We start from the raw sequence: 24,137 nt of genomic DNA, 5'->3' as shown, positions 1-24,137 counted from the left end.
CACGTTGAGTTGGCCAGTTAAAAAAAATGAATGAAATGATGACAGGCCAACACGTTGAGTTGGCCAGTAAAAAAAGAGAAAGTAACAGCCGGTGTTTAACCATCGACTTAAGATGTTTTTAAAACAGTTACAAGTTTCAGGTTAACAGACAGTACTAATGGTCTCTCGAGCTTATCTACTGGTTCAGGAATTCTTCTATGGCGTGGATGGCTTCTGTGCGGACGGTGTCTGCTCGTGCTATGATTACTTCGTCATCCTTGTCATCGCCTGTTACTATCTGCCGACTCAAGGTGCTTATCTCTGCAAACTCTGCTTGTATCTGCTCGGTTATTTCCTGGGTCTCTTGTTCGGAGTTTGCAATGGAAGTTTCTTCGGCCTGGATGAGCTTCTTGGTGGTACGGACCTTTTCTTCGAGTTCTGCCAGTTCTTTCTTCAGGAGGTCGAGTCGCTTCTTGTTGACAGACACGTCAGCTTTGGTATCTAGAGTTGCCTTCTTCTGGTTAAGGGCCTTGCACTTTTGGGTAATGTCAGCTTTCAGAGAAGCTTGAGAGCGACGTGCTTCCATCCGTTGTTGTGCTTTATTCACTTCTATCCGAAAGAATGGAAGGTTGCTGGCTGACCAGAGCTTGATTTGCAACGGCTTCGGAAGTTGGGTTTCTATTTGCTCGAAGATGTTCTTTATCTTGCTGGAATCATCAACCAGAGCAGTGATCGGAGCGGATAGTAGATCCTTGATGAGTTGAAGCTGATGTGCCAAGTTAGCCGATTGCTGTAAAGATGATGTTTCTGCTCCATGGAGAGTCAGACCCATTGATGCCGGGTCAAAGGAAAGTAAACCTGAAATGTCAAAATCCTATGGACATATCTGGAGTTAGAGCAGGATGCATCTATGAAGCTATCGGCTGACTCAGAATTGGTTTTGTAATATTACCTGTTCTGAAGAAGTGTTGGGCGATTCAGGAGCAATCGTCCTGTTAGAGCTGGTGTTGACATCGAGAACATTGACTGTATCGGCTTGTTCCTCGTTTACATCCATCAGTGCATCAGGGGTTGCAGCCATCTCATGTTGTTCCAGGCTTTCTGCATTGGGGATGTCTTCAGCTGCGTCCTGAAAATAGAATTACAGTCAACCAGAGTACACACGTATGAGATAAAGAAGAAGTTTCAGAGAAATGAGTTACCTGGTTGGTATTGGACTCTGATGGACTCGAAGAAGCTGGTGCTGGTTTCTTGATCACTCGCCTCGTGATCATCTTCCTTTTCTTGGTCAAGACTCAGGGGGAACCACAGAAGATGAAGTGCTCTAGCCAAAGATTTAGGAAGACTGTGTGTTCCTTCTCAGTCACTGGACCTTTTGTTTTCATGTGCTGATTCATATAAGTGCCATAGTTTGTGCAGTTAACTTTGGAAGAAAGCTTGAAGGGGACTTCTGTCATTTTGTGAGCAGCAGGATTAGGAGAACTAATGTCTAGGCTAGTGATCATGGTAACATCCAGCAGAGTAATAGTCATGGGTCCATGACCAAAGAGGAAACAATTCAGGGCATCAGACCAGAAGTAGCCGATAGTTTTCAGAAGATTTTCATCTTTGTCAAGTGGAGACAGTGATAAACTAAGTGCATCGGCTATGTTCAAATCCTGCCACAAGGGCATATGAGCTTTTGCTACTCTGCTGTACCATGTAATCCAACTCTCAGGGGGGTTAGGCCAGGCTCTTAAGTAGTCGGCCCAGAGGTTCAGATTGATATTTTGACTCACAAAAGGGATCCTATTTGCTTCACAAGAGATCAAATCTATGGGGTTTTCATGGGTTTGTGGGCCAAGACAGAAAGATTTTGGATTGGGGGGATGCGTCAAAAGGATGTCTGACACCTGAAGTTCAAAAATTCAGAAGTATGCGTATGGTGTCATGTTTCAGAGTTTCAGTTTCAGAAGCTTAGTAAACTGAAGAAAACTAAAGGATTGGGTCGAATATTACCTTCAGGCCGCAGATTGCCGCATCATCAATTGCAGAGCTTGTCGTCTGAGTTGCAGAATCTGCCATGGTTCAGATCCGTTGTCTTAGGGTTTGATTGCTGCAGGCTCTAATTCGAATTCCGGCTGCTTGGAGAATTCTTGCTCGAATTTGTGGAGCTTGGTTTTCAAATTATGCTCGGTTTCAAGAGTTTGTCGAGTTCAAGGTGGAAGGAATACTCTACTCTTGTGCGGGTTGCTTTTAGTTTGAATTCCGTCGGCTCTTGGATATTTATAAAAACCTGATGCGTTGCCATCGGCTTTTGGAAAGTAAATATCAGACACACATAATTTAGGGAAGTCGATTTCATCAATGGAAAGTTCATTACAAGGAAAGCCGATTGTTACAAAGGAATTAATCCTTCGGCTTTATGATCCTACCCCTACGATGCTACCTACATCTACTAGTCGTAGGTGTCTGAATGCCTACGGCGCTTCGGGCTTCGTGACGGTGCGTCTTCGTCGTCGTCGTCATCATCGCCGTCGTCGCTGCTGCTGCTGCCGTCGTCCTCGGCACTGCTGCTGCTTCACCCGCCGCTGCCGCTGCTTTCTTCTTCGCTTCCCTCCGTGGGGGCTTGGAGGAATTGGTGGGGGTTTCCTCCTGTCGTCGTTGGAAGAGGAGCCGATCTCTTCGGAGGAGTCGGCTCCTTCCCAGGAGAAGGCGTCGTCTTCGCTGCTCTCCAGTTCCCCTTGGAACAGGAACTGGAGGTCTTCCTCTCCTTCAGTCGTGGGTTCGTCCTCCTCGGAGGCGACCCCGAAGTCGAACTCCTCTGCGTCCCAGTGCAGAGGAGCCAGCGCCTCATAGGCTGCTGTTGGGTCCCATTCGGGGGTCGGCTCTCGGCTCTCTGAGATAGGATCAATGGAGGAGGCGGAAAGAGGAAGAAGAGGAATCTCCAAAGGAGTTGGAGCCGGAGGAAGAAGAGATGGCCATTGCTGGTGCTGAAGGATTGGGGTTTTTTGTGCTACTGGCTTTGAGAGGAAGAAGGAGTTCGCTGTGAAGAAGAGCCGACTCGGGGCGAGATTAAATAGTGAAAAGATGGAAGACGGATCGGCAGTTTTTACGTTCTACGAGGAGCCAGTTGCAGAGACGTTGCGTCTTCCTTGGTGGTTGCAGTGTGTTTAATGAGCATTAACGGGAAGATGAAGCGACGGATTGGTTTTGGAACTATCATTGCCAAAACCAGGGGGCATGTGTTATCGCCATAAATTAACAGAATTAGTTTATGGGCCGAAAGCAAGATGGGCTTAAAGCAGAAGACTAAGAAGACTTGTAAATCGGCTCCTGCGTGAGCATCTGGGCCACATGGGCCATGTATCCTTAGATTTAGTTTAAGATTAGAGATAGAGTCTGATCGGGACAAGATTAGTTTAGATTGTTTCCCAAGTCTCCGGACTATAAATATGTATCCTTTGTTATTCGTAAAGGAGAGCGTCATCACGTCTCGCAAACAACAACTCTCGGCGCATCGCCACCCCTAATCCTAGGGTTTCATCCAAGTAAGTGCCATGCTGCCCTGATCGCTTCTTGCGATCAGAGCAGTATTGTTCTTGCTTTTGCCTTGGTATTACTCGTACTGAAGCGCTTTTGATGGCGAGTAGTACTAGTTATCCTGATGTTCGTAGCATGGCTTTTAGTAGATCTGTTGTGCTTCGTTGCTTATCATTTACGAATATCATGTTGTCTCTGTGCAGTCACGTTTCAATCTCATGCTAGTTCTTGTCGCATAGAATTAGTTGCACAGAGGTAACACCCTGCTTCTTTTATGTCTAGTAGATCTGATCTGTTATGATTTGCTCTTATCTTAAGAGTTGGCGTAATATCTGCTATGTTATGCCTTGCAAACGGATTGGATGATCCGGTGGTGTAATAGATGTTTTATCTTAGCCTTGATAGGGATTGTTCCGGGAATCGGCTCTTGCTAGTTCATAGGCCTCTGTTTTGGGATGTGGTTTAGTTGTCTGTTATGTTCATTAGGCCTAGTCACGTGTAGGATGTTCCGATCTAGCAGTGAAGCTGTTACCATCGTGGATTAGATTAATTAGATTTAATTGAAGCAGTTTTTATAGTTATTTGCTTTATTCATCAATATCCGGATAGACACAGATCCAATCTGACACCGGGACTCGATCGTCTCTTTAAAGCCGATGCAAGAGTCATCCCGGGGAGCCGACCACGGCTCGGACTTACATTTACACGTGTCTTTGTATGCAGGAAACTGTTTGGAGCACGTTCGCGCCCTCCTGATCGGGTATAGGTCAGGTGGCACGCCCGGCTTTCCATACATTCTCCGGGCGCGTGACGGAATTGCGGGCCGTCGACGAGGGAGCAGTGCCTGCCGGCGCTCCGGCGACCTCCCGGCTCTTCGTGTTGCCTGTCGCTACTCGCCGGTGGGTTTCGACCGACAACAGGAGTATGGCCTCGGCGCCATAGACGAGGAAGAACGGGGTAAAGCCCGTGGCTCTGCTTGGGGTCATCCTCAGGCTCCAAATGACCGAGGGTAGCTCCGAGAGCCATCTTCGGCCAAATTTGTTCAGCTTGTTGAAGATTCTCGGCTTCAGTCCTTGGAGGATCATGCCATTGGCACGCTCCACTTGCCCGTTCGTCTGTGGGTGCGCCACAGCCGACCAGTCCACGCGTATGTGGAAACTGTCGCAGAACGCCAAGAACTTATTGCCTGTGAACTGCGTGCCGTTGTCGGTGATGATCGAGTTCGGGACCCCGAACCTGAAGACGATGTCGGTGAATAATAGGACCGCTTGTTCGGACTTGATCTTGCCGATGGGTCGAGCCTCGATCCATTTGGAGAATTTGTCGACTGCCACCAGCAAGTGTGTGAAGGCGTGAAGCCCCCGGGCGCCTTCTGCAGCAGACCGACGAGGTCCAGTCCCCACACAGCGAAAGACCATGTGATGGGGATTGTTTGCAGAGCATGGGCCGGGAGGTGTGTTTTTCGAGCATAGAACTGGCAACCCTCGCAGGTCCGCACGATGTCGGTGGCGTCGGCGACCGCAGTGGGCCAATAGAAACCTTGCCGAAACGCGTTACCCACGAGGGTGCGCGGCGTGGCGTGATGGCCGCAGATACCGGCATGGATGTCGCGGATCAGCTCCTTGCCCTCGGGGACGGGGATGCATCGCTGCATGACACCCGAGGGACTGCGTTTGTATATCTCGTTGTCAATTAGAACGAAGGACTTGGCCCACCTAGCGAGGCACCGCGCCTGAGTACGGTTCGAGGGTAGGACACCTCGAATCATCCAATCAAGGTACTGGATGCGCCAATCTTGCGAGGTGGGGACCTCGTCGACTTCCATTGCTTCGGCCTCGTCCGCGGAGGTGGTCTCGAAGTCAATGTTCATGGGCTCGACCCCGTCCACCGGGGGGTTCACTCCGGGGGACCCGGTGGACGAGGGGCCCGGCTCCGCCGGATCCTTGAATTCGGCGGAGGGCTTGGTGATGTCGCGAGCGAAGATGTTCGGGGGGACGGTGGTCCGCCCCGACGCGATCTTGGCTAATTCGTCGGCATCCTTGTTGTACTTGCGCGGGACATGATTAAGCTCTAGGCCGTCGAACTTGTCTTCGAGGCAGCGCACTGCATTGCAGTATGCCTCCATCTTCGGGTCGAGATAGCTAGACTCCTTCATTACTTGGTCGATGACAAGTTGAGAGTCACCACGTGCGTCGAGGCGTTAAACGCCGAGCTCGATGGCGATGCGGAGGCCACTGAGGAGGGCCTCGTATTCCGCCATATTATTAGATGCAGGGAAATGCAAACGTATCACGTACCGCATGTGTTCTCCGAGGGGTGAGATGAAGAGGAGGCCGGCACCGGCGCCGGTCTTCATCACCGACCCGTCGAAGTACATAGTCCAGCATTCGGCCTGGATTTGCGGTGGGGGTAGCTGAATGTCCGTCCATTCAGCCACGAAGTCAGCCAAGATTTGGGACTTGATCGCTTTGCAGGGGGGCATAGGTGAGAGTCTCTCCCATCAGCTCCACAGACCATTTGGCAATTCTACCCTCGACTTCCCGGTTGCGGGCTATCTCTCCCAAAGGAAAAGACGAGACCACGGTGACGTGATGGGCCTCGAAGTAGTGGCGTAGCTTGCGCCGAGCCAGAACCACTGCGTAGAGCAGCTTCTGAATCTGCGGATAGCGTGTCTTAGTTTCAGACAACACTTCACTGATGTAGTACACCAGCCATTGGACGGGCAGAGCATGGCCCTCCTCTTGTCTTTCGACCACGATCACCGCGCTGACCACTTGGGTCGTTGCAGCAACGTACAGATAGAGGGGCTCGCCATCCGTGGGTGGTGTGAGAATGGGAGCGTGAGTAAGCGATGCCTTCAGCCTTTCGAGGGCTTCTTGGGCTTCGGGGGTCCATGTGAAACGCTTGGTTTTCCTCAAGAGTCGATACAGGGGTAAGCTTTTCTCGCCGAGACGCGAGATGAATCGGCTAAGAGATGCTAGGCATCCCATAACCCTCTGTACCCCCTTTAGGTCTCGGATCGGTCCCATCCGAGTGATGGCCGAGACTTTGTCAGGGTTGGGTTTGATGCCCCGCTGGGAGACAATGAAACCCAAGAGCATGCCTCGAGGCACCCCGAACACGCATTTCTCGGGGTTGAGTTTTACCCCTTTGGCCCATAGGCAATCGAATGCGATCCTGAGATCGGCAACCAGGTCATCCGCCTTCCTGGTTTTTACAACGATATCGTCGACATATGCCTCTACATTCCGCCCGAGATGGCCTCCGAAAATATGGAGCATACACCGCTGGTATGTGGCTCCGGCGTTTCTGAGGCCAAAGGGCATCGTAACGTAGCAGTACATGCCGAAAGGTGTGATAAAAGAAGTCGCGAGATGGTCGGACTCTTTCATCTTGATTTGGTGGTAACCGGAGTAAGCATCAAGAAAGGATAAAAGCTCGCATCCCGCAGTAGAATCTACAATCTGATCAATTCGTGGCAAAGGAAAGGGAACCTTCGGACATGTCTTATTTAAACTAGTATAATCTACGCACATCCTCCAGTTTCCATTCTTTTTCTTCACTAATACGGGATTAGCTAGCCATTCGGGATGGAATACCTCCTTGATGAATCCAGCCGCCAGAAGTTTCTGCAACTCCTCGCCGATCGCTCGGCGTTTGAGCTCGTCGAAGCGTCGCAGGCGCTGCTTCACCGGCTTGGAGTTGGGTCGGGCATCAAGGGAGTGCTCGGCGACCTTCCTCGGTATGCCAGGCAAGATGTCAGCGTTTGCGCGGAGAAAATCGACGAGCACCACATCCTATTTGCTGTCGAGGGTGGCGCTGATCTGCAACGCCTTGTCGTGGGGGTGGCTCGGGTCATGTAACACCTTAATTTAAATTTCAGCATTTTATAATAAATTTAATTGGCTTTACTTAATTTTCTAAGGTTTATTATGTTTAGTCTTGCATTTAATCTAATTTTTGTTTCACAAGGAATTAAAAATTTTCTAGGATAAATATGTTTGTGCATTCATGCTGGAGCATCTCTTTTATTTGGTTGAGTGTATAGGGTTTGAATTCAAAATTTGGTTTTGAATTCAATTAGAATTTGAGTGGTTTGTATTAGAAATAGAATGGAAAATAGAAAAGGAAAAACCCAAAGGCAACCCAACCCACGGCCTAGTTCTCCCTCTCTTCAAGGCCCGTTTCTTTTCCTGAGCCCAGCCCGCCTCCCGCTCGGCCCCTTCCCTCCCAGGCTTGCTTCCACCCCACGCGGCCCGGCAGCACCGCTCGCCCGGCCCAGCACACCGCGGCCCAGCTCGCCTTTCCCCTGCATGCGCTTGGCCGCTTAGCACGCGCGGCCCGTCTCCGCTCAGCTCGCGCACGTCGCCCGTTTCCGCCTCCCTCTCGCTGACGCCCCGGCCCCAGTTGTTGGCACCTCCTTCCCCGACGCGTCCGCGCCAACAACGGCCGGCCGAGTCACGGCCGTGATTCCCGCTGTGCCTTCCATACTGGGCACGCACGCCTAGGCTCGCCGCGCCGCCTTATAAATGCCGCCCGCGGCCTCCCCGAACCCTACCTCCGCTCCGCCGTTCCCGAGTTCTAGCACCGCCGCCGCCCTGCCCCGCCGCGCAGAGTTCCCTGTGCCGCCGCCGTCACACCACCCGAGCCGCTTTGAGCCACTAGATCTAGATCCAGCGGTCCTCATCGCTAGATACCGGTTCGGCCTGTCACATTTGCTAAAGAGCCCCCCAGTTTCCTAGAAATCAACCCGAGCTCCGGTCCAGTTCAAAAATATTCTCAGATAAGCCGAGTTTTTACCGTTTTAACCCCTGAGCTTTTTAAATATTGAACCCGCCATCCAGCCCTTGCCTTTTTGTGAGTTAGACCTTAGAACTAATGTTTATTTACATTTTAGTCCTCGGTTTTGCCCAGAAACCCCCTAGAACTCCAGTCTTCTTACAAATAGGTCCCTGGATCTTGTTTTTGGCCTAGATTTTGCGTTCTAACTCCGTTTTAGGCGTTCTTTATGTCCACGCGATCATTGTAACACGTAGAATAGTTTTAGACTAGTTTAGTGTGCTGTTTTTATGTATTGTTGTACTATTTATTAGTGTTAGCCTTTGTTTGCATGTATGTTTATGTTGTTGCCTTGTTTTTGGCCATGTGTTCGTGAGTAGACATTGAGCTACCGGAGGAGCCCCAGTACCAGTACCCGGAGTAGCCGTCTTCTGACTAGTTCGAGCAGCAGCAGGAGCAGTATGAGGAAGGCAAGTATTACATGAACAACACCTATCACTTTAAATACATTTTCATACTGCATTTTAATTCTGTATGCCTATAAGGATTTTCCTAGCCACTTTATTATCTTATATATATATATATATATATATATATATATATATATATATATATATATATATATATATATATATATATCCTTGGGTTGCATTTTGGTTAGTTGTGCTAGGTGCCGCGCTATAACACATAATGGTCCTTTTTAATTAATTTGATTAATGGTTTATGCAACTTAATTCTGAGAGTGGCCCTCTGTGTGGCTTGAGTGGCTCACGTCTCGTTAAAATTGGTTTTGTTAGAAACATAGTTTAGGGGGCCAGCACGGTGCTTACTGCCTGGTTGGCCACTCTCCATAAGGACCGGTTCATAGAGCGACAACCTAGGACAACAGCGCTACCACAAGACTGGAATGGGACGGTCTTGGCTTACTAATTAGGTCATTTTGGTTCGGGGGTAACTTACCGACGAGGCATGGGGTGGTGAGCTTCAATGGTGGCCAGGCTACGAGGCTTGGTCTACGTACCCCTCGAGGTGGTTACCATCGTTGCGGAGCCTGATTCCTTAGCGGTTACACCTTACCAACGTGATCCTTTGTAACGGCCTCGTAGTGAGTTTGCTAGTCATCTCACCTAAGGAAGTGTGATGAACAACTAGCATAGCTCACGACTTGTGGGTAAAGATGTGTAACCTCTGCAGAGTGTAAAACTGGTATACTAGCCGTGCTCACGGTCATGAGCGGCCCAGATCCTCCTTTTGATTAGTGGGGTTATCTCCTTCCGACGAGGGGGGTGCCTCTCGGGGTTACCTTGGTGGTTTCAGTTTGGTTCTCAGTAGTTCTTAATTAATTTTGATTAGTTATTATGTAACTGGGTTTATGGTAATTCATCAACTTGTAGTAAATAGCTTTAATAAAATTTTGCCAAGACTTAAAAGCTAATGCAGTCAGTCAGCCAACCTAGAGCCTCATAGTTTGTGTTATACTTGTTGAGTACAAGCTGTGTACTCACTCTTGCCTACTCCACTCTTTTTCCTCTTGGATACGCTACTGCTGATCAGTTCCTACCGACGCGAGGAAGTTCGCTCAGCGCTACCAGGACTACGAGGACATCTAGGCGTTTTGTCTCCCAATCGACATCCCTGTGGCGCCCAGCTTCCGAGAGACTTCGTATATGTATTCTACGCTTCCGCTGTATCAGACATTTTCATCATTAATGTAATAAATAACATTCGTACTTACTTTATTATATCTTTTTACATGATATGTGCTATGATATACTGTTTATTCTATTGTATATACGTGTGACTTGATCCTGGCACGTATATGATTGCTCGGTTCATGTCCTTTTATAAACCGGGTGTTACAGGTCAATGGGCACCTTCTTGATACCCTCGGCGGGTTCGAAGCTCCCGGCGTGTCGGTGCGTGGAGTCCAAGGACTCGCTTGCCATTTTGTCGAGGGTGGCTGCGAGGGCCTCGTCCTCCGCTTGAGCCTCCGCGCGCTCAACGCACTCAACGTCGCACTCGTAGGCGTGCTCGAACGAAGAGCCGATGGTGATGACGCCCTTTGGACCCGGCATCTTCAGCTTCAGGTAGGTGTAGTTGGGGACGGCCATGAACTTGGCGTAGTAGGGACGACCAAGTATGGCATGATAGGATCCCCGGAACCCCACCACCTCAAAGGCGAGTACTTCCTTGCGGAAGTTAGCTGCCGTGCCGAAGCAGACAGGCAGATCGATCTGGCCGAGGGGTTGGACGCGCTTCCCCGGCGCAACGCCATGAAATGGCAACTTGCTGGGGCGAAGCTTGTCCAGTCCAATCCCCATGAGCTCCAAGGTGTGGGCGTACATGATGTTTAGGCTGCTGCCTCCGTCCATGAGCACCTTGGAGAAGCGGGTGTTGCCGATGATGGGATCGACAACGAGCGGATATCGTCCCGGGTGCGGGACGTAGTCGGGGTGGTCCTCGCGACCAAAGGAAATGGTGTCCTTCGACCAGTCGAGGTAGGATGGCGTGGCCTTGGTGACAGAGAAAACTTCCCGGCGCTCGCGCTTGCGCTGCCGAGAAGTCATGTTCGTCGTTGCTCCTCCAAAGATGAAGAAGGCGTTCTCCACTGGGGGGAACTCGTCATCTCCACCTTTGTCGCCCGCATCCTTCTTCTTGTCTTCGTCGTGATGCGCAACGCGGTTGTAGTATTTCTTGAGCATTTCGCACTGCTCGAGGGTATGATTGACCGGGCCCTTGTGGTAAGGGCACGACTTCTTAAGCATGTCGTCGAACTGGCCACCACCGCCTCGAGGGGGGCCTCGAGGTCCTTTGCGGTCTGGTTCGGCAGCGAAGGCCTCCTCGGAGTCCTCTGCCCGCCCCGACCCGCGCTGGTTCGGTGGGACCGGCTTCTTTCCCTTCCTCCCCTGCTTCTGTTTCTTGGCGGGGGCGTTGAACTTGGGGTTGCTGCCCTCCGCGGGTGCATCGTCCTTGCGCTTGCTCGACTTGTCGTCGAAGATGGCACCAACAGCCTCCTCGCCGGCAGCGTAGTTGGTTGCGGCGTCGAACAACTCATTAGTGTTGGTGGGTCGGCTTCTCGCAAGCTCGTGCACCAGGTTCCTGCACGTCGTACCCTCGAGGAAGGTGTTGATGACCTCGACGTGGGTGACGCTAGGGAGCTTGGTGCATTGCTTGGAGAAGCGCCGCACGTAGTCGTGCAGGGACTCGTTGGGCTTCTGACGACACCCTTTGAGGTCCCAGGAGTTCCCAGGGCGCACGTATGTGCCCTGGAAATTGCCCACGAAGATCTGGACCAAGTCAGCCCAAATGTGGATCTGATCCGCGGGCAAATGCTCGAGCCACGTTCGTGTGGCGTCAGCAAGGTGAAGAGGAAGGTTGCGGATGATGACCGTGTCCTCCGTCGCACCACCTAACTGGTACGCTAGGCGGTAGTCATTGAACCAGACTGCAGGGTCGGTCTCGCCCGAGTACTTGACGAGGGTGTTGGGTTGTTGAAAGCGCGGGGGAAAAGATGCAGTTCGGATCTCCCGGCTGAACACCCGGGTGCCCGGAGGCTCCGGTGACTCACCTCTGTCGTGCCCAGGGTCGAAGCGTCCACCCCGTCGAGGGGTATACCTCCTGCCGTCGATGATGTAGCGGGCGTCACCGTCGCCGGCATGACCGCGCGTGTCACGGATTCGCTCCCTTACGGGAACTCTCCCGATGCGCTCGTGCACCGAGGGTGCCTTCGCACCGGGCGCTACGACTGCCTTGCCCTTCCCTACTGGTGGTGTGTGCACAAAAACCTCGCGGTCCTGGTGCGCAGTCCCGCCAGGCTGCTCTGGGGCTTTCGAGCGCATACGAGACGCAGAACTCTCGGCCTGCTGCACGGCAGCTTGCTCGATGAGCTCCTGTGCCTTGCGGCGCAGGTTGCGGCCCGAAGGCGTCGATGGCTCAGGCATAGCTTTGAGTAGATAGGCCGCAGCAACGAGTTTTTCGCCGGCCGTCTTCAGTTCCGGAGGTTTGTCGACGTTGTCGTTGGCCAGGATGCGCTCCCGGGCAACATGTCCTGCCGCCTGGGCATGTGCGCCACGCGCGGTACGCTGCTGCTCGAGTGCGGTGCACAGCTCCTGGGTCTGCCGACGCTGCTCGTCGAGCTTGGGTTGAAGCTCCTTGAGCTGTGCCAGCTGTGCTTGCCGTGCCGCCGAGCTTGACGAAGAAGAGGGGGCTGCAGGCGGCACCACCGGTTGGATCACCTGCGCGTCTGCCCCGCCATTCCCGTCATCACTCGGAGCGTTGTCGTCTTGCCCGTCCGCGAGCTGGACCATGAGGCACTCCCGGGCAGGAACGTAATCCCCCTCGCTGGAGTTTTCGGAGCAGTGAGGCAATAAGCCGTCGCCAGCTGGAACGAGCGGAGAGCGTCGGGGTCGCAAACCCCAGAGTAGTCCTCGGCCTCCTCGGCCGTGAAATTGTTCATGAAGAAGTTGACGTCGTTGGCGATTGAGCTCGCCATCTCGGGGTAGGATTCGTCAAGAGACGACGCGATGAGACTACGGATCGACAGAAGATGATGATCCGGCAGATCTTCATACTTGGTGAAGTTAGCGCTGGTTAACGAGGCGCGGGCGGCAGCGTTGCGCATCCCGAAGGGGAAGGGCGACGGCGAGGTCGAGCCCCCCCTGGGAGGCACTAGTGCTGCAGCAGGTGACGGTGCCAGCGCAGATGACACCGAGGCACGTAATGACGAAGCGGTGGCCCCATTGGCCATGATGCTGAGTTGCGACATGCCAGCCTCAACCCACGTGGGGGAGCTATGGCGTGCCGCACGGCGCCGCTCCGCGCGTGCTTGTCGCGAACGCTGACCCGAGTGCCTGTTGCGCCGGGCTGGTGAAGTCGGAATGACGGGGTTGCGTCTGGGCGAAAGGAGTTGCATGAGGTAACCGTTGCCGGTTGCTCTGAACTCGAGACTCCCGAACTGGATCATGTGTCCCGCTAGAAGCGGATCCGAAACACCCATAGGGTATGGGTCGGATCTGCCCGCCATCCCTGGAGATCAAAAGGGAACAAGAGAGAAAAATGTCACGCAGCGGCCCCTACCTGGCGCGCCAACTGTCGGCGTCCCGACCCGGGGGCCTGGATCCCAACTAGTAAATGTTGTGTGTTTCCTCGTCCCAGATGATGATGCAAGAGGCAACACAGTAACGCACGGTTTATCCTGGTTCCGGCCGCGGGGCCGTACGTCCAGCAAAGGGGGTGTGCGAGGGCACTGTATTATCTTGCACCCGGAGTGCTTGTAGTAGGGGGTACAAGCGAGGCGAGAGAGGGAGGGAAGCTCCCAGGTCTCTGCTAGAAGAGGAGTCGGGTAAGGCGATGATCATGAGTGTAGGTGACCGCGGTAGCTGATGTCCAGAAGTGTCCGAAAAGGGAGTCAGCATGTCTGTCTGTCCGTCCGTTTAAAGGAAGCCTGCCTCCTCCTTTTATAGTCACAAGGAGGGGCGGTGTACATGAGTGGGGGCGTGGAAGTCGTAGTTTTCCCCTGAATCGCGGGGGTACAGTGACCGAACACTGTAGGAAGACTGTGGGGCATGGTGTCAGGCGTGGCAGTCGTCCTGGATATCGTCCTTGGTCCTGCGGAGATCGCGCCGGCGTCCTGCCAGCCCCTGCAAGCGGCGTGGTCGTCACTGTAGGGTGTACGGGCCTCCAGATATGGCGTTCCGTGGGCCCTGCAGGTCAGGGTCCTGCGTGCCCCAGCGGTGGCGAGGCACGCGGCGGTCCCGGACCCCTCTGGGCAAAGTACCGGTGTGCATACTAAGGAGGTCCGGGGGTTGCGTGGAGGTCCCGGACCCCTCGAGGGGGGAGGTCCGGGACTTCAGCTGCGTGTGCTGAGCATCCCTCGAGGAGGGGTACGTGGCGTCGCCGAGTCCTTTCCCAAGCAGGAGGCGGGTCCGGGGCCATGCGTATGATGAGGTGGAGTCCGGTCAACCGGAGTTGGCAAAATAGTAACGGGGACTGTGCTGAGCGCGTCTTGTCCCGCGTCGCAGGTTCCACAGTGCCGCCACAGCGTCCGGGATGGCGGAGCAGTGACCGAAGTCGACGGATGGGACTCCGGTCGCAACCATCATGAGGAATGGCGGTCTGACACCGTCTGTCCTGGGCGCCGTAGAGGAGGGGTCGGCTTTTAATTCCCCCATACGGCAAGCGGTTGAGCGGCGGGGCCGTTTGTCCTTATGCCGAGGGGTGGCCTCGAGCGAAGCGGAGGTGAGTCGCATGCTCGAGGGTAGGTTCGCTACCCTCGAGCGAGGCGGAGATGCGGGGCGCAGTCGAGGGTCTCGATAGGAGCCCTCGAGCGAGGCGGAGATCGTCACGCGGGCCCGAGAGGGGTGCGAATGGGTCGCATGCTGGGCTTCGTTGAGTCATTTCCTTTCTTTCAGATTGGAAGGAGGCCGTGGGCCTTCGTGGGCCCAGCTGCCTTAACATTTGTTTGCGTTTTAAAGTGATCTTAGTACCCCGATTAGGGTGTCCCTAATCGTGGTACCCGACAATAGATGAGCTGTAAATCGCGAGACGAATCTAATGAGCCTACTTAATCCATGTTTTGCAACAGTGGTGTTACAGTAACCATCCGCTAATTATTGATTAATCATGAATTAATTAGCATCATTAGATTCGTCTCACGATTTACAACCCATCTGTGCAAAAAGTTTTGTAAATAGACTTCATTTAGTACTTCAAATTAGCAAGATTGCAATGCAAAAAGTTTTTGCGTTTCATCTAAACAGACCCTTAGTTGAGCTGTGTTTTTGAAAAATTGTTGTGACTTGTGAGCTGTAAGAGATAAAAAAAACTGCTATAAACTATGAGTTATGAAGAAGTTAAAAAATTGTTAATTTTTGAAAGTGGTGGGTGGTTAATCTTTCGAAGTTGCCTACCTCCGCAGCAGCTAAAAGCAGAGGAGGAGTTGCTTTTAATTTTGCATAGGAAAAAATCATTTTGACAAAAGGTAGTTTTGGAAAACCAATATATTTGATTGGCTTTTGGTTTTTCGAAAAACAGAACCAAATACACCCTTATCTCGGCGGTCAGTGGACTGGAGGGTGACACATCCGAAATCCCGGACCATCGGACAGGCTGGTTTCTCTCTCGGCTGGGCGAGCGCTTCCGGAAGAACCAAACGCGCCACGGTACCAGGTGTGTTCAGGGGGGCGAGCAATAGAAGCCCTTGCACCTGGACCAAGCGCATGCATGAGCGGGGCACCCAACTACTACTCGTGGTCTCGACTCTCAAGTCTCAATGCAAGCCAAAGGAGCGGACGGCCTGTCTGAGCAATGAGCACGCTAAGCTTTATTGCAAGTTTCTTGGCAGGCACGAAGCAACGTTCGGAGAACTGGTGGTCGGCGACGAGGCTGGGAGCCTTGGAGCGCCGGGCTGGAGCCTGGAGCTCTCGCCTCGCCTGGAGGAGCAGAGTGCTCGTAGTCTCGGAGAGGAAGGAAAGCTGCCGGTTGTCGAGGCTGCTGCGTGGCGTGATGATCACTGTCACTGCACTTTGTATGATTGATTGTACTTGTATGGATTCATTTTGAGAGCGGTTGCATCGCGTTCAGTACATGTCTATATGAACATTGCTTTTCATCCGACCATTATTATGGTATTCCTCCTAGTAACGGACTGTCGTGTCAGTCACTTATCAGACGGGCGGGGCTCCACGCGCCCCGGCGTCACGCCGTGCGCCACCAGGAACCGCCGGCGCCCGCGTTCCGCTAGCCGCCGCCTTTGGCGAAGCCGCGCGCGTGCCCGCAGAAACCTCCGCTGGGAATGGTGGTGGAAAGCGAAAGCTCTTTTCCGGCCCCCCGGGAACTCTTGCCGGCGCGACCGGCAGTGGAGGGGGACGTGCGGTCATCTCCGGCTTCGTCCCCGGCGTTCCGCTGGAAGCTCCGGTGGGCACCCGCGGTGGAGGTGAGCGCGCCCTCGTCCGCGCCGCCTCTGGCGCCGGCGGCGGGGGCGCACCGCCCGAAACTCTGGGGCCACTTTGAAGCGAGGGTGCACGCGGGGGCGCCCGCACCCGCGCGTCGGGCCACGTCGCGGGGGAGCCGGTCGTGACCTCCGTGAGGGCGCACTGCGCCAGCGGCCCGTGCGGGAGGAGCGAGCCGACGATGAAGGCGCGGGTGAAGGGCCCGCAGTGGTGGACGGCCTCGTCCGCCGCGACGCAGCACGCGCGCGGGGCGGGGCGCCCCGCGAACAAGGACGCCAGCAGGTCGTGCTTGCACAGGCCCAGCGTCAGCAGCGACTCCCAGCACCAGTCCCAGTCGGAGCGCGCGCGGGTCGGGGTGGTGGGGTCGACGGCCAGCGACCGGCGCGGCGCGGCGGGCTCGGCGCCTGCGAGCGCGAGGCACGCCGCGGCGGCCAGGAGCGCGACGGGGAGCAGCGAGGAGGACCTCATGGTTGGGTGGGTGGGTCTGGTACTCGCTGCAGGTGGCTGGAGGCTTTATTTATAGGTTGCGCTCGCTTGTCCGGTGATCGCCGGGCTAGTCAACCGTTTCGCGTGCTACTCCATTGATAGCAGACTTAATTGGTAGGTTAATACTGCTGGTAGTTAATGGAGGATAGTAACTGCGGATGTTATACGTGTTTGATGTTTGTTTGACAATTCTCTGAACTGCCCAAATTCAGAACTGCAACTATTCGTCAATCAATGTCTCGATCTCAACACAGTACAGTACGGAGTATATGGTAAGTTCAGAACTAGTAATCACAAATCACAAATGAAAAAAAAAAGGAAAAATGAGTGCCGCGCAGGACCATGTCCCGTAAGAACAAGGCCTGCCCGGCCCGATTCAGCTCGCGTTGTTCGTAAAATTATATTCTTCTTCTTAATATAAAGATTTTCTGCGTATTCGATAAAAAAGGCCTGCCCGGCCCGGCCCAATTGAGGCGAGCCCGAAGAGATCCCCTCCCCGTCGTCGCTGTTGGCTGTTGCACGGATATTTACGAGGCTCCAGAACCCGCTTACCCTCTCCATTGTACTACCACTCGAAGAAGCAGGCGGCGAGCAGCCATTGGGCAGTCGCCGCCCATGTCCGCGGCGCCGGGGACCGGCTCCGGCTGCCTGGGGTCGCCAGCGCAGGCCCCCTCGGGCTCGCCCGCTGGGGTTCAAGGCGCCCCGCGGCGGCTGGGCATATCGAAGCCGTCGTGGATTGTCCGCACTGAGGTAGCTCGGTCTTTCTCCCTCTGTCCCGCTCCTTTCTGTCCCCGCGTCCGCAATTCGTCGAACACCTGGTAAGAAGGAAGCGACGTAGTTAATCCTTCGTTTCAGTTGCTTTCTTTTACTCTGCTGATGAATGCTGGTAGCTTTGTAGCAAAGCATTTCTTAGCAGGCCTGTGTGCTGCAGAAACTAAATGAACCGGAGATTGCATTCAGATAACAGATAGATGAAGGATGGTAGAAAAAGCTCAAATGTAGTTGTTTCAACTTTGTTAAATTGCAATTGGAAGGCTCCTGTTAGCAAAGTTTTGCTGTTCAGAGTTAACTGGTCAGAACTCTGAAACTCTGGTATTGACGGCAGCTGATTTCCTTATGCAATCAATGTTCAATCAGGCACTTCATGTGCAATTGTGCTGTGCACTCTTAAAAAAAATGCTGTGTTCACCTTTACACCTGATAATTGAACTACTTTTACAGCCATAGAAATCAGACCCTTTGATTTTTGTTGCCGTGTTTCTCCTGACTTAACATATATTCATGTCATGTTTACACTGAATAAAAAATCAACATGGGAGGGGCAGAGAATACATGAAATTAGATTGTAGAAAGTGGATTAAAATGCTGCTATATATTCGTCTTCTTTTAACCTTCTGTATAGTCAACTCTTATAGTGTAGTTAGTCTAACAGGCTCCAACACACAGTGATTCTTCAGGTTTTGCTGAACTCTGCAGTACTGCTCTGAATTGGGGCAGCATCTGTCCTTTAGGATCCAATTCATTGCATATTTGCCAAATAATTGAAGTGTTGAAATGTCCCATGCTCTTGGCCTGCCAGTGCCCATACCCTCTAACTCTCCATGTCTTCCCCCAAGCTTTGTGATCGACCTTCAGCTTGATAGAGACTGATGAAGCACCGGAATGTCAGTTTGAGCATGTGTGAGGAGATATTTGTCGGTTTTGCACATTGGTTCGTGATGTGCTAACTGTAACTATGTCTGCAGTCAAACGTGAGGAGGGAGAGGCCAAAGCGACCAGATTCTCCTTGCACCATCTGCAAGGGCACAGGGAGAATAGATTGCCGAAACTGTTTCGGCTGAGGTCAATCTTTTACCAGATTTCCCTGTTATCTTGTGATATGCTACTATATGATGCTAATTCATCAGTACAAAGTGTTCTGTGTCCAACTTTTTCTTTTGTCTGGGATTTACAGGCAGAACTAACCATGCTGAGCTTGTCATGCTTCCGAAGGGCGAGTGGCCACACTGGTGAGGCATACGCTCTGTAAGCCTGAACTTGCCCTCCATGATGGTGCTAACCCACACCACTCCTTTTTTCAGGTGTCGAATATGTGGTGGCAGTGGACTAGACTACTGCTTCCTGTGTCACGGAACAGGTGAATATCGAGAACCGATGGGCTTCCACTTCACTGTCAAAAGCAAATGAGCCCCGCGTCTGCATCTCCAACTGACCAGTCTGAGTAAAAAACGCATCAATAGAAGAGGAGGTCACGCGTAACTGTTATGCTACAATGTGCAGTTGTACTGTGCCAGTCAGGGGACATTGTATTGTACTAGTTGTAGTAGTCAGAAGTCACCCAGTATATGGATCTCACTCTGTGACACATGTGCTTCACGAGGAGGATATTTGTAGTGGAAAATCATGAACACGCAAGGACAAAACATTGCTCCGCGTGCATTGACATATATTGTGTTTCCAGGAAGCGACGATGCTCATAGTTGGAACGGCACAGCTGAAACCGTTGTCATGTTGCTGACAAGAATTGTGCTCGTTCACGTTTACAGTAGTGTGAGTCCTGCCTAGATACGCCCAGAGATAGTCTACAAGCCGTCATGACGAGGTAAGGCACCCTGCATTTATAGTAAAACCCACGCCCCTGGCTCTGAACTCGGAAGAGAAGCGAGCTGTTTGCTGCCGTTGCCCGTTGGCGTCTTGGCGAGATCGATCGGATGACAGATGGCGACGACGCCGCCGACGAGGGGCGGCCTCTTGTGCGGCCCCCACGCCGACCGCTACATCGCCGAGTGGATCACCGGGCTGAACCTGCTGCGGAGGGAGCAGCTGAGGCGGCGTGAGGCCATGAGGCCGCAGGGCCCGGCGTCGAACGAGGCCCTGGCGAACGTCTTCCAGCGGCTGCCGCCCAGGTCCGTCGCCGCCTGCCGCGCCGTCTGCCTCCGCTGGTCCGTGCTTCTCTCATCGCCCCGGCTCGCGGCACTCGCCGACGCCGGCTCCTCCACGTGCTTCTTCGCTGGCCGCGACGACGGTGTCAGCGCAGCAGGCCAGGGCCGACGCCGGCGGCGGCGCGCCGCCGGCACCACGCCAGCGGCGGCGACCTCGTTCCCGCCGCTGCCCAAGCATCAGTACAGGCGAACTAAGAAGAATCAAGGCTACCGGCGCATGTTCTGACCGTCGTGTATCGTTGCTTGTCCATTGATGGTTAAGCAAGTCACGAGTTCTTCTTGATCTCTGGAATCAGGCATTTTGCTCGGCGACTCAACCGTATGTATTGTCAAAACCGTATATTCTTCATTGCCCCCGCCGCCGCGGCCGCAGTGGGCGTCCAGCTCAGCACCAGCGCCGAACCCGCGGCGGGCCCCTCGGCCTTGCTGGCGTTTGCTTCGTCACGCCCTCGCGGCCTCGCCCTGCCAGTTTGGGAATCTCCGGCGATCTTGCGCCATCCTGCTTCACCTTTGGATCTTGCGCCAGTTTGGGATACGGTTTCTTGATTTTTCTGTTGGGATTAAAGTTACCTGAGAGCCTCCCGGCATACTGTTTCTTGATGCATTGGCTCGTTTATGCCAAGAATCTAATCCATGATTTTGAGATGAATGCATGTCTGATCCTTCGACGCGCGGCGTGCGCTTGAGCCGGCGCTCGCCGGAGGCATTTGCGCGCGGCAACTGCGTGCGGATGTGCCACGGCCCAGTAGCACGCATCACTGCCCCTGTTTCGGTGTGTAAGCATGCAGCGACGACCGAGCTCCGCGTGCAGGCATGGCTCGAACAGCACGCGGGCCACCACAAGCTCGATGGAATGCCTGACACAATGCTCTTCAAAATTGCAAGCTACTTGAAAATGAACGGGTGCTCTAGCCTAAGAGGGGGAGGAGGTGAATTAGGCTCTAATAAAAACTTAGACCTATGGCTCCAACTAGTTTGCACAAAACTTAAACTAAAACATACTATCTAGATGTGCAACTAGATTGTTCTAGTGTGAAACCCCTATCCCAAAAGAGTTTAGCAACCTATAGCCTTCCTATCAAGAAATTATTCTATGAAAGTAAAGGCACACAAATTGCTACTATGAAATGCGGAAGCTTAAAGAGCGGGATATGAGATAGCAAACTCTTGATGCGGGTGTTTATCCCGTGGTTCGGTTAGCCACAAAGGCACACCTACACCCACGTTGTTGTAGCACTCACTAAGAGTATTGCTACTCGGCCACCAAGTCTCTTCCGTGAACACAATCACGGTCACCTTGGCCCCGGGTTCCACTAAGTAGCTTCTCCACAAAGGATGTGGTCTCCACGTCCCCCGCACAAAGATGTCGTTGCCGCTCCACACCAAGTCGGAGGGTCGATGACGTTGCCGGCGAGCTTCACGCTCCAAGGTGCCGGCGCACCAAGCTTTTGTTTTGGTTCGCTAATGAACCACAACACAAAGGCTCGAAGCCTTGCAATCTCACTCACTAAGAGCTAATCCTTTACACAACACTCTCAAAGTGTGCTAAGGGCCAAGGATATGATCTTGATGCTTTTGTATGGCTTGGAGATGTTCTTGGATGTGTGTGGGATGTCCAGCAACTCCAGCAAGCTTCAAATGGCCGGGGTGAGGCGTATATAGGCCACCAAGTCTTGTAGCCGTTGCTCCAACGGTCAGCAGAAAATCTGCGTATCATCGGATGAACCGATGCCTCTGGCAGGGGTAGCGTCGGTTCATCCGGTCACTCTAATACCCGAAGTAGCCGTTGAACTCCTGACAGCTGACACAGTGACCACTGGTTGAACCGATGCTTTCCCGTCGGTTAAACCGGTCACTCACAGCATTCTACTCTTCTGCTGACGTCATTACACCGATGGTATGCACCGATGCCTCACCGGTTCAACCGGTGCTGAAGACTTGACTCTTGCGCGGCTTGCATCGTCTCTGGAACACAGTACGCCCAATGCACCGATGCCCCTTTTTGAACCATCGGTTCATCCGGTGCCTATAAGCTGACTTGGCTTCGATTCCCTTCTGCACCAAAAGACCATGGCGTCGGTTCTTCCGACAACCATCAGATGCACCGATGCTCATGCGACGGTTCTTCCGGTGCTACCTACCGAAGAGCTTTCAGGGCGCTGTCCTGAGACCCGCGAGGGGCGGCTCCCCCTCGACCCCCGTCCGCTAATTGGTTAGCGGAACCACCGTAGGGGCGGCCCTTCGGGCATAGCTACGCATGTCTTCTCTTTGTCATCACTTGAACCTAAAAGCCTGAGAATGGTTATCTTAACAATCATATTAGTCCAAGTATTGTGTTGTCATTCGATCATCAAAATCACTCGAAATGGCATAAATGGTGACATGTTCGTTTCACTACTACCAAATTTACCGCTTCAGTTTCAAAACGTTTCCTCACATCAGTTGCAGTCCAGCAGATTGCAGAGCCTAATAGTCTCACAGTGTATGGTCGATTGGTCATCGTGCGTATTTGTCACAACTCATACGTAGTAGATTTAACCTGTGGCAAGCGAATTTCATACTCAGCTTTGTCATTCTGCAGCATTCCTGGTTGTCTTCATGTCTTTTTTTTTTTTGCGAGGGATGTTGTTCTCGTTTCTATTAAACTGAGTGTGGTACCATTGTTGCTTACTCATTTATGAATCTGGAGAATTCAGAGATCTCCCTTCTCCTGTAATTTTAATGGTATGCCATATCTATAATTGTTACTGCTCATCAAGAGGGAGCAGCTTAGTCCAGTAACATGTATAGGATTCTTATCGTTTTGTCAAGCACTGGTGTGTGTTTTTTCGGCTTGCCTCCATTGAAGCGAGAAACTCTTGGTAGACGGTTTCTTTAGATTGCGTAAGAGCAACTCTAGCAGGATTTCTAAATTTGGGTGAGCAAATTTCTATTTAGAAGCTCACTTCTAAGTTTTACTCATCTAAATATGGACCTCCACTCCAGCAGTTCGAGTAAATTAAGCTTCTATAGAGGGCTCATAGTTGGCAGCCCAAATAGAGGGCCACCAAATTGAGGGGGTAGGAGGAGAAATTTGGAAGGCCTACCAAAATGGCAGCCCATTTAGAAAGTCTGCTGGAGATCAATTTTTTACACCCACCGAGTAAATATGGAGATGAAAGCTCATTTAGTAGCCCTGCCGGAGTTGCTGTAAATACTCAGTAAAAGAGTCGAAGCATGTAGTTCCCCGCGAAAAAAACCCCCGCAAAAATTGAAGCATGTCGTTGGGGGAAGAAGACCTAGAAAGGTGGGAAAAGAAGAGAGGTGGTACTCAGCAAAAGCGTCCACGTGTCACATGGTAGTGTTTCTAATTTCTATTCAGCCCCCCACGCTAGGTATGCGGAACCACTTGACAAAAGGCTCATCCTGTTTGGGCTGGAACCACTTGACAAAAGGCTCATCCTGTTTGGGCTTAAGATTCGTCGTCGGTGACCTCGACCTCGATCTCGACGTGAACGCATCCCTTGGTGTCGAGCTGTTGGCGGTAATTCTCCTGGAGCTTGCGCACGATCTCGTTGTTGGACCTGACAACCTCGTCGACCCAGGCAGATTGGCGCCGGGTCACCTCGGACATCTGGTCGGGCTGCAACACTGGCCTGTTGCGAACAATGGACTTGGCGGTCAGGACGAAGTCCACCTGTTCCTTGGAGACCGCCGTCATCACCTTCTTCGTCTTCTTCTCCTTCTGCGGCGGCGGCACCTCGCAACCCGCCGCCGCCTTCACTGTCTTCATCTTCTTCGTGGATCCCTCTCCAGCCTCCGCGGCATCCATCTCTGGGCTAGGGATTGGGGGCGGCTGCTGGTTCGCCTTTCCCAGAGAGAGAGATTGATTTGGTTTTGTTTTTTTGAAAAATTGAGATTGATTTGGGCCGTGTTTGGACGAGATCCTCAAATTTTTTTAAAAAAAAACGAATACATGCATGGAATACTAAATGAACTTTATTTGCGAAAACTTTTCACGAATGAGTGTAACTTTTCGAGATGAATCTAATGAGCTAAGTTTCATCATGATTGGTTACAATGATGTTACAGTAACCGCGCCTAATCATCCTCTAATTATACGATCAAATACCTCATTATCTACAGCAAACGCTATAGTACCATAGTTGTGAGGTTAGTTTCGTAATTAAACTTGATTTAATATGCCTAATTAGTGGTCAAAGCACCAAAAAATTACACGTCCTGCGATGATAGATTTGGCTGAGCCGGGTAGCCCGCGGGCCGCTGCCCCCCCCCCCCCCCCCCCCCCCCCCCCCGCGCTCGGATTGGACTTCGGCACGGACTCTGTCAAGCTAGTCCCACCCACTTCTTCTCGCCGTCTCGGACTCTAGGTCCAGAAATTCTACCCAAAGTTAATTAATTGTTTTATGACAAAAGTCTCAATTAGAAACTAGTAGTACCAGGTCTATACAATTCTTCAGAGTTTTAGATCAAGTTTTGA

At 52.5% G+C, this 24,137-nt stretch overlaps 1 protein-coding gene and 1 pseudogene across 1 annotated transcript in view; one reads left to right on the top strand and one right to left on the bottom strand.

Annotated features, from left to right (window-relative positions):
* Window positions 1–16,697, bottom strand: part of LOC120640301 (predicted GPI-anchored protein 58) — a 41,483-nt gene extending 24,786 nt beyond the window's left edge. Inside the window, exon 1 of the mRNA XM_039916147.1 lies at window positions 16,062–16,697. Within this exon, the coding sequence (XP_039772081.1) occupies window positions 16,062–16,697 (636 nt within the window). The remainder of the gene's footprint in view (window positions 1–16,061) is intronic.
* Window positions 16,698–17,232: 535 nt separating this feature from the next.
* Window positions 17,233–19,208, top strand: LOC120641601 (annotated as a pseudogene).
* The last annotated feature ends 4,929 nt before the right edge of the window (window positions 19,209–24,137 follow it).

Source organism: Panicum virgatum, chromosome 7K, assembly GCF_016808335.1.
Source record: "Panicum virgatum strain AP13 chromosome 7K, P.virgatum_v5, whole genome shotgun sequence".
NCBI lineage: Eukaryota > Viridiplantae > Streptophyta > Magnoliopsida > Poales > Poaceae > Panicum > Panicum virgatum.
This window is presented reverse-complemented; position numbering and strand designations above follow the sequence as displayed.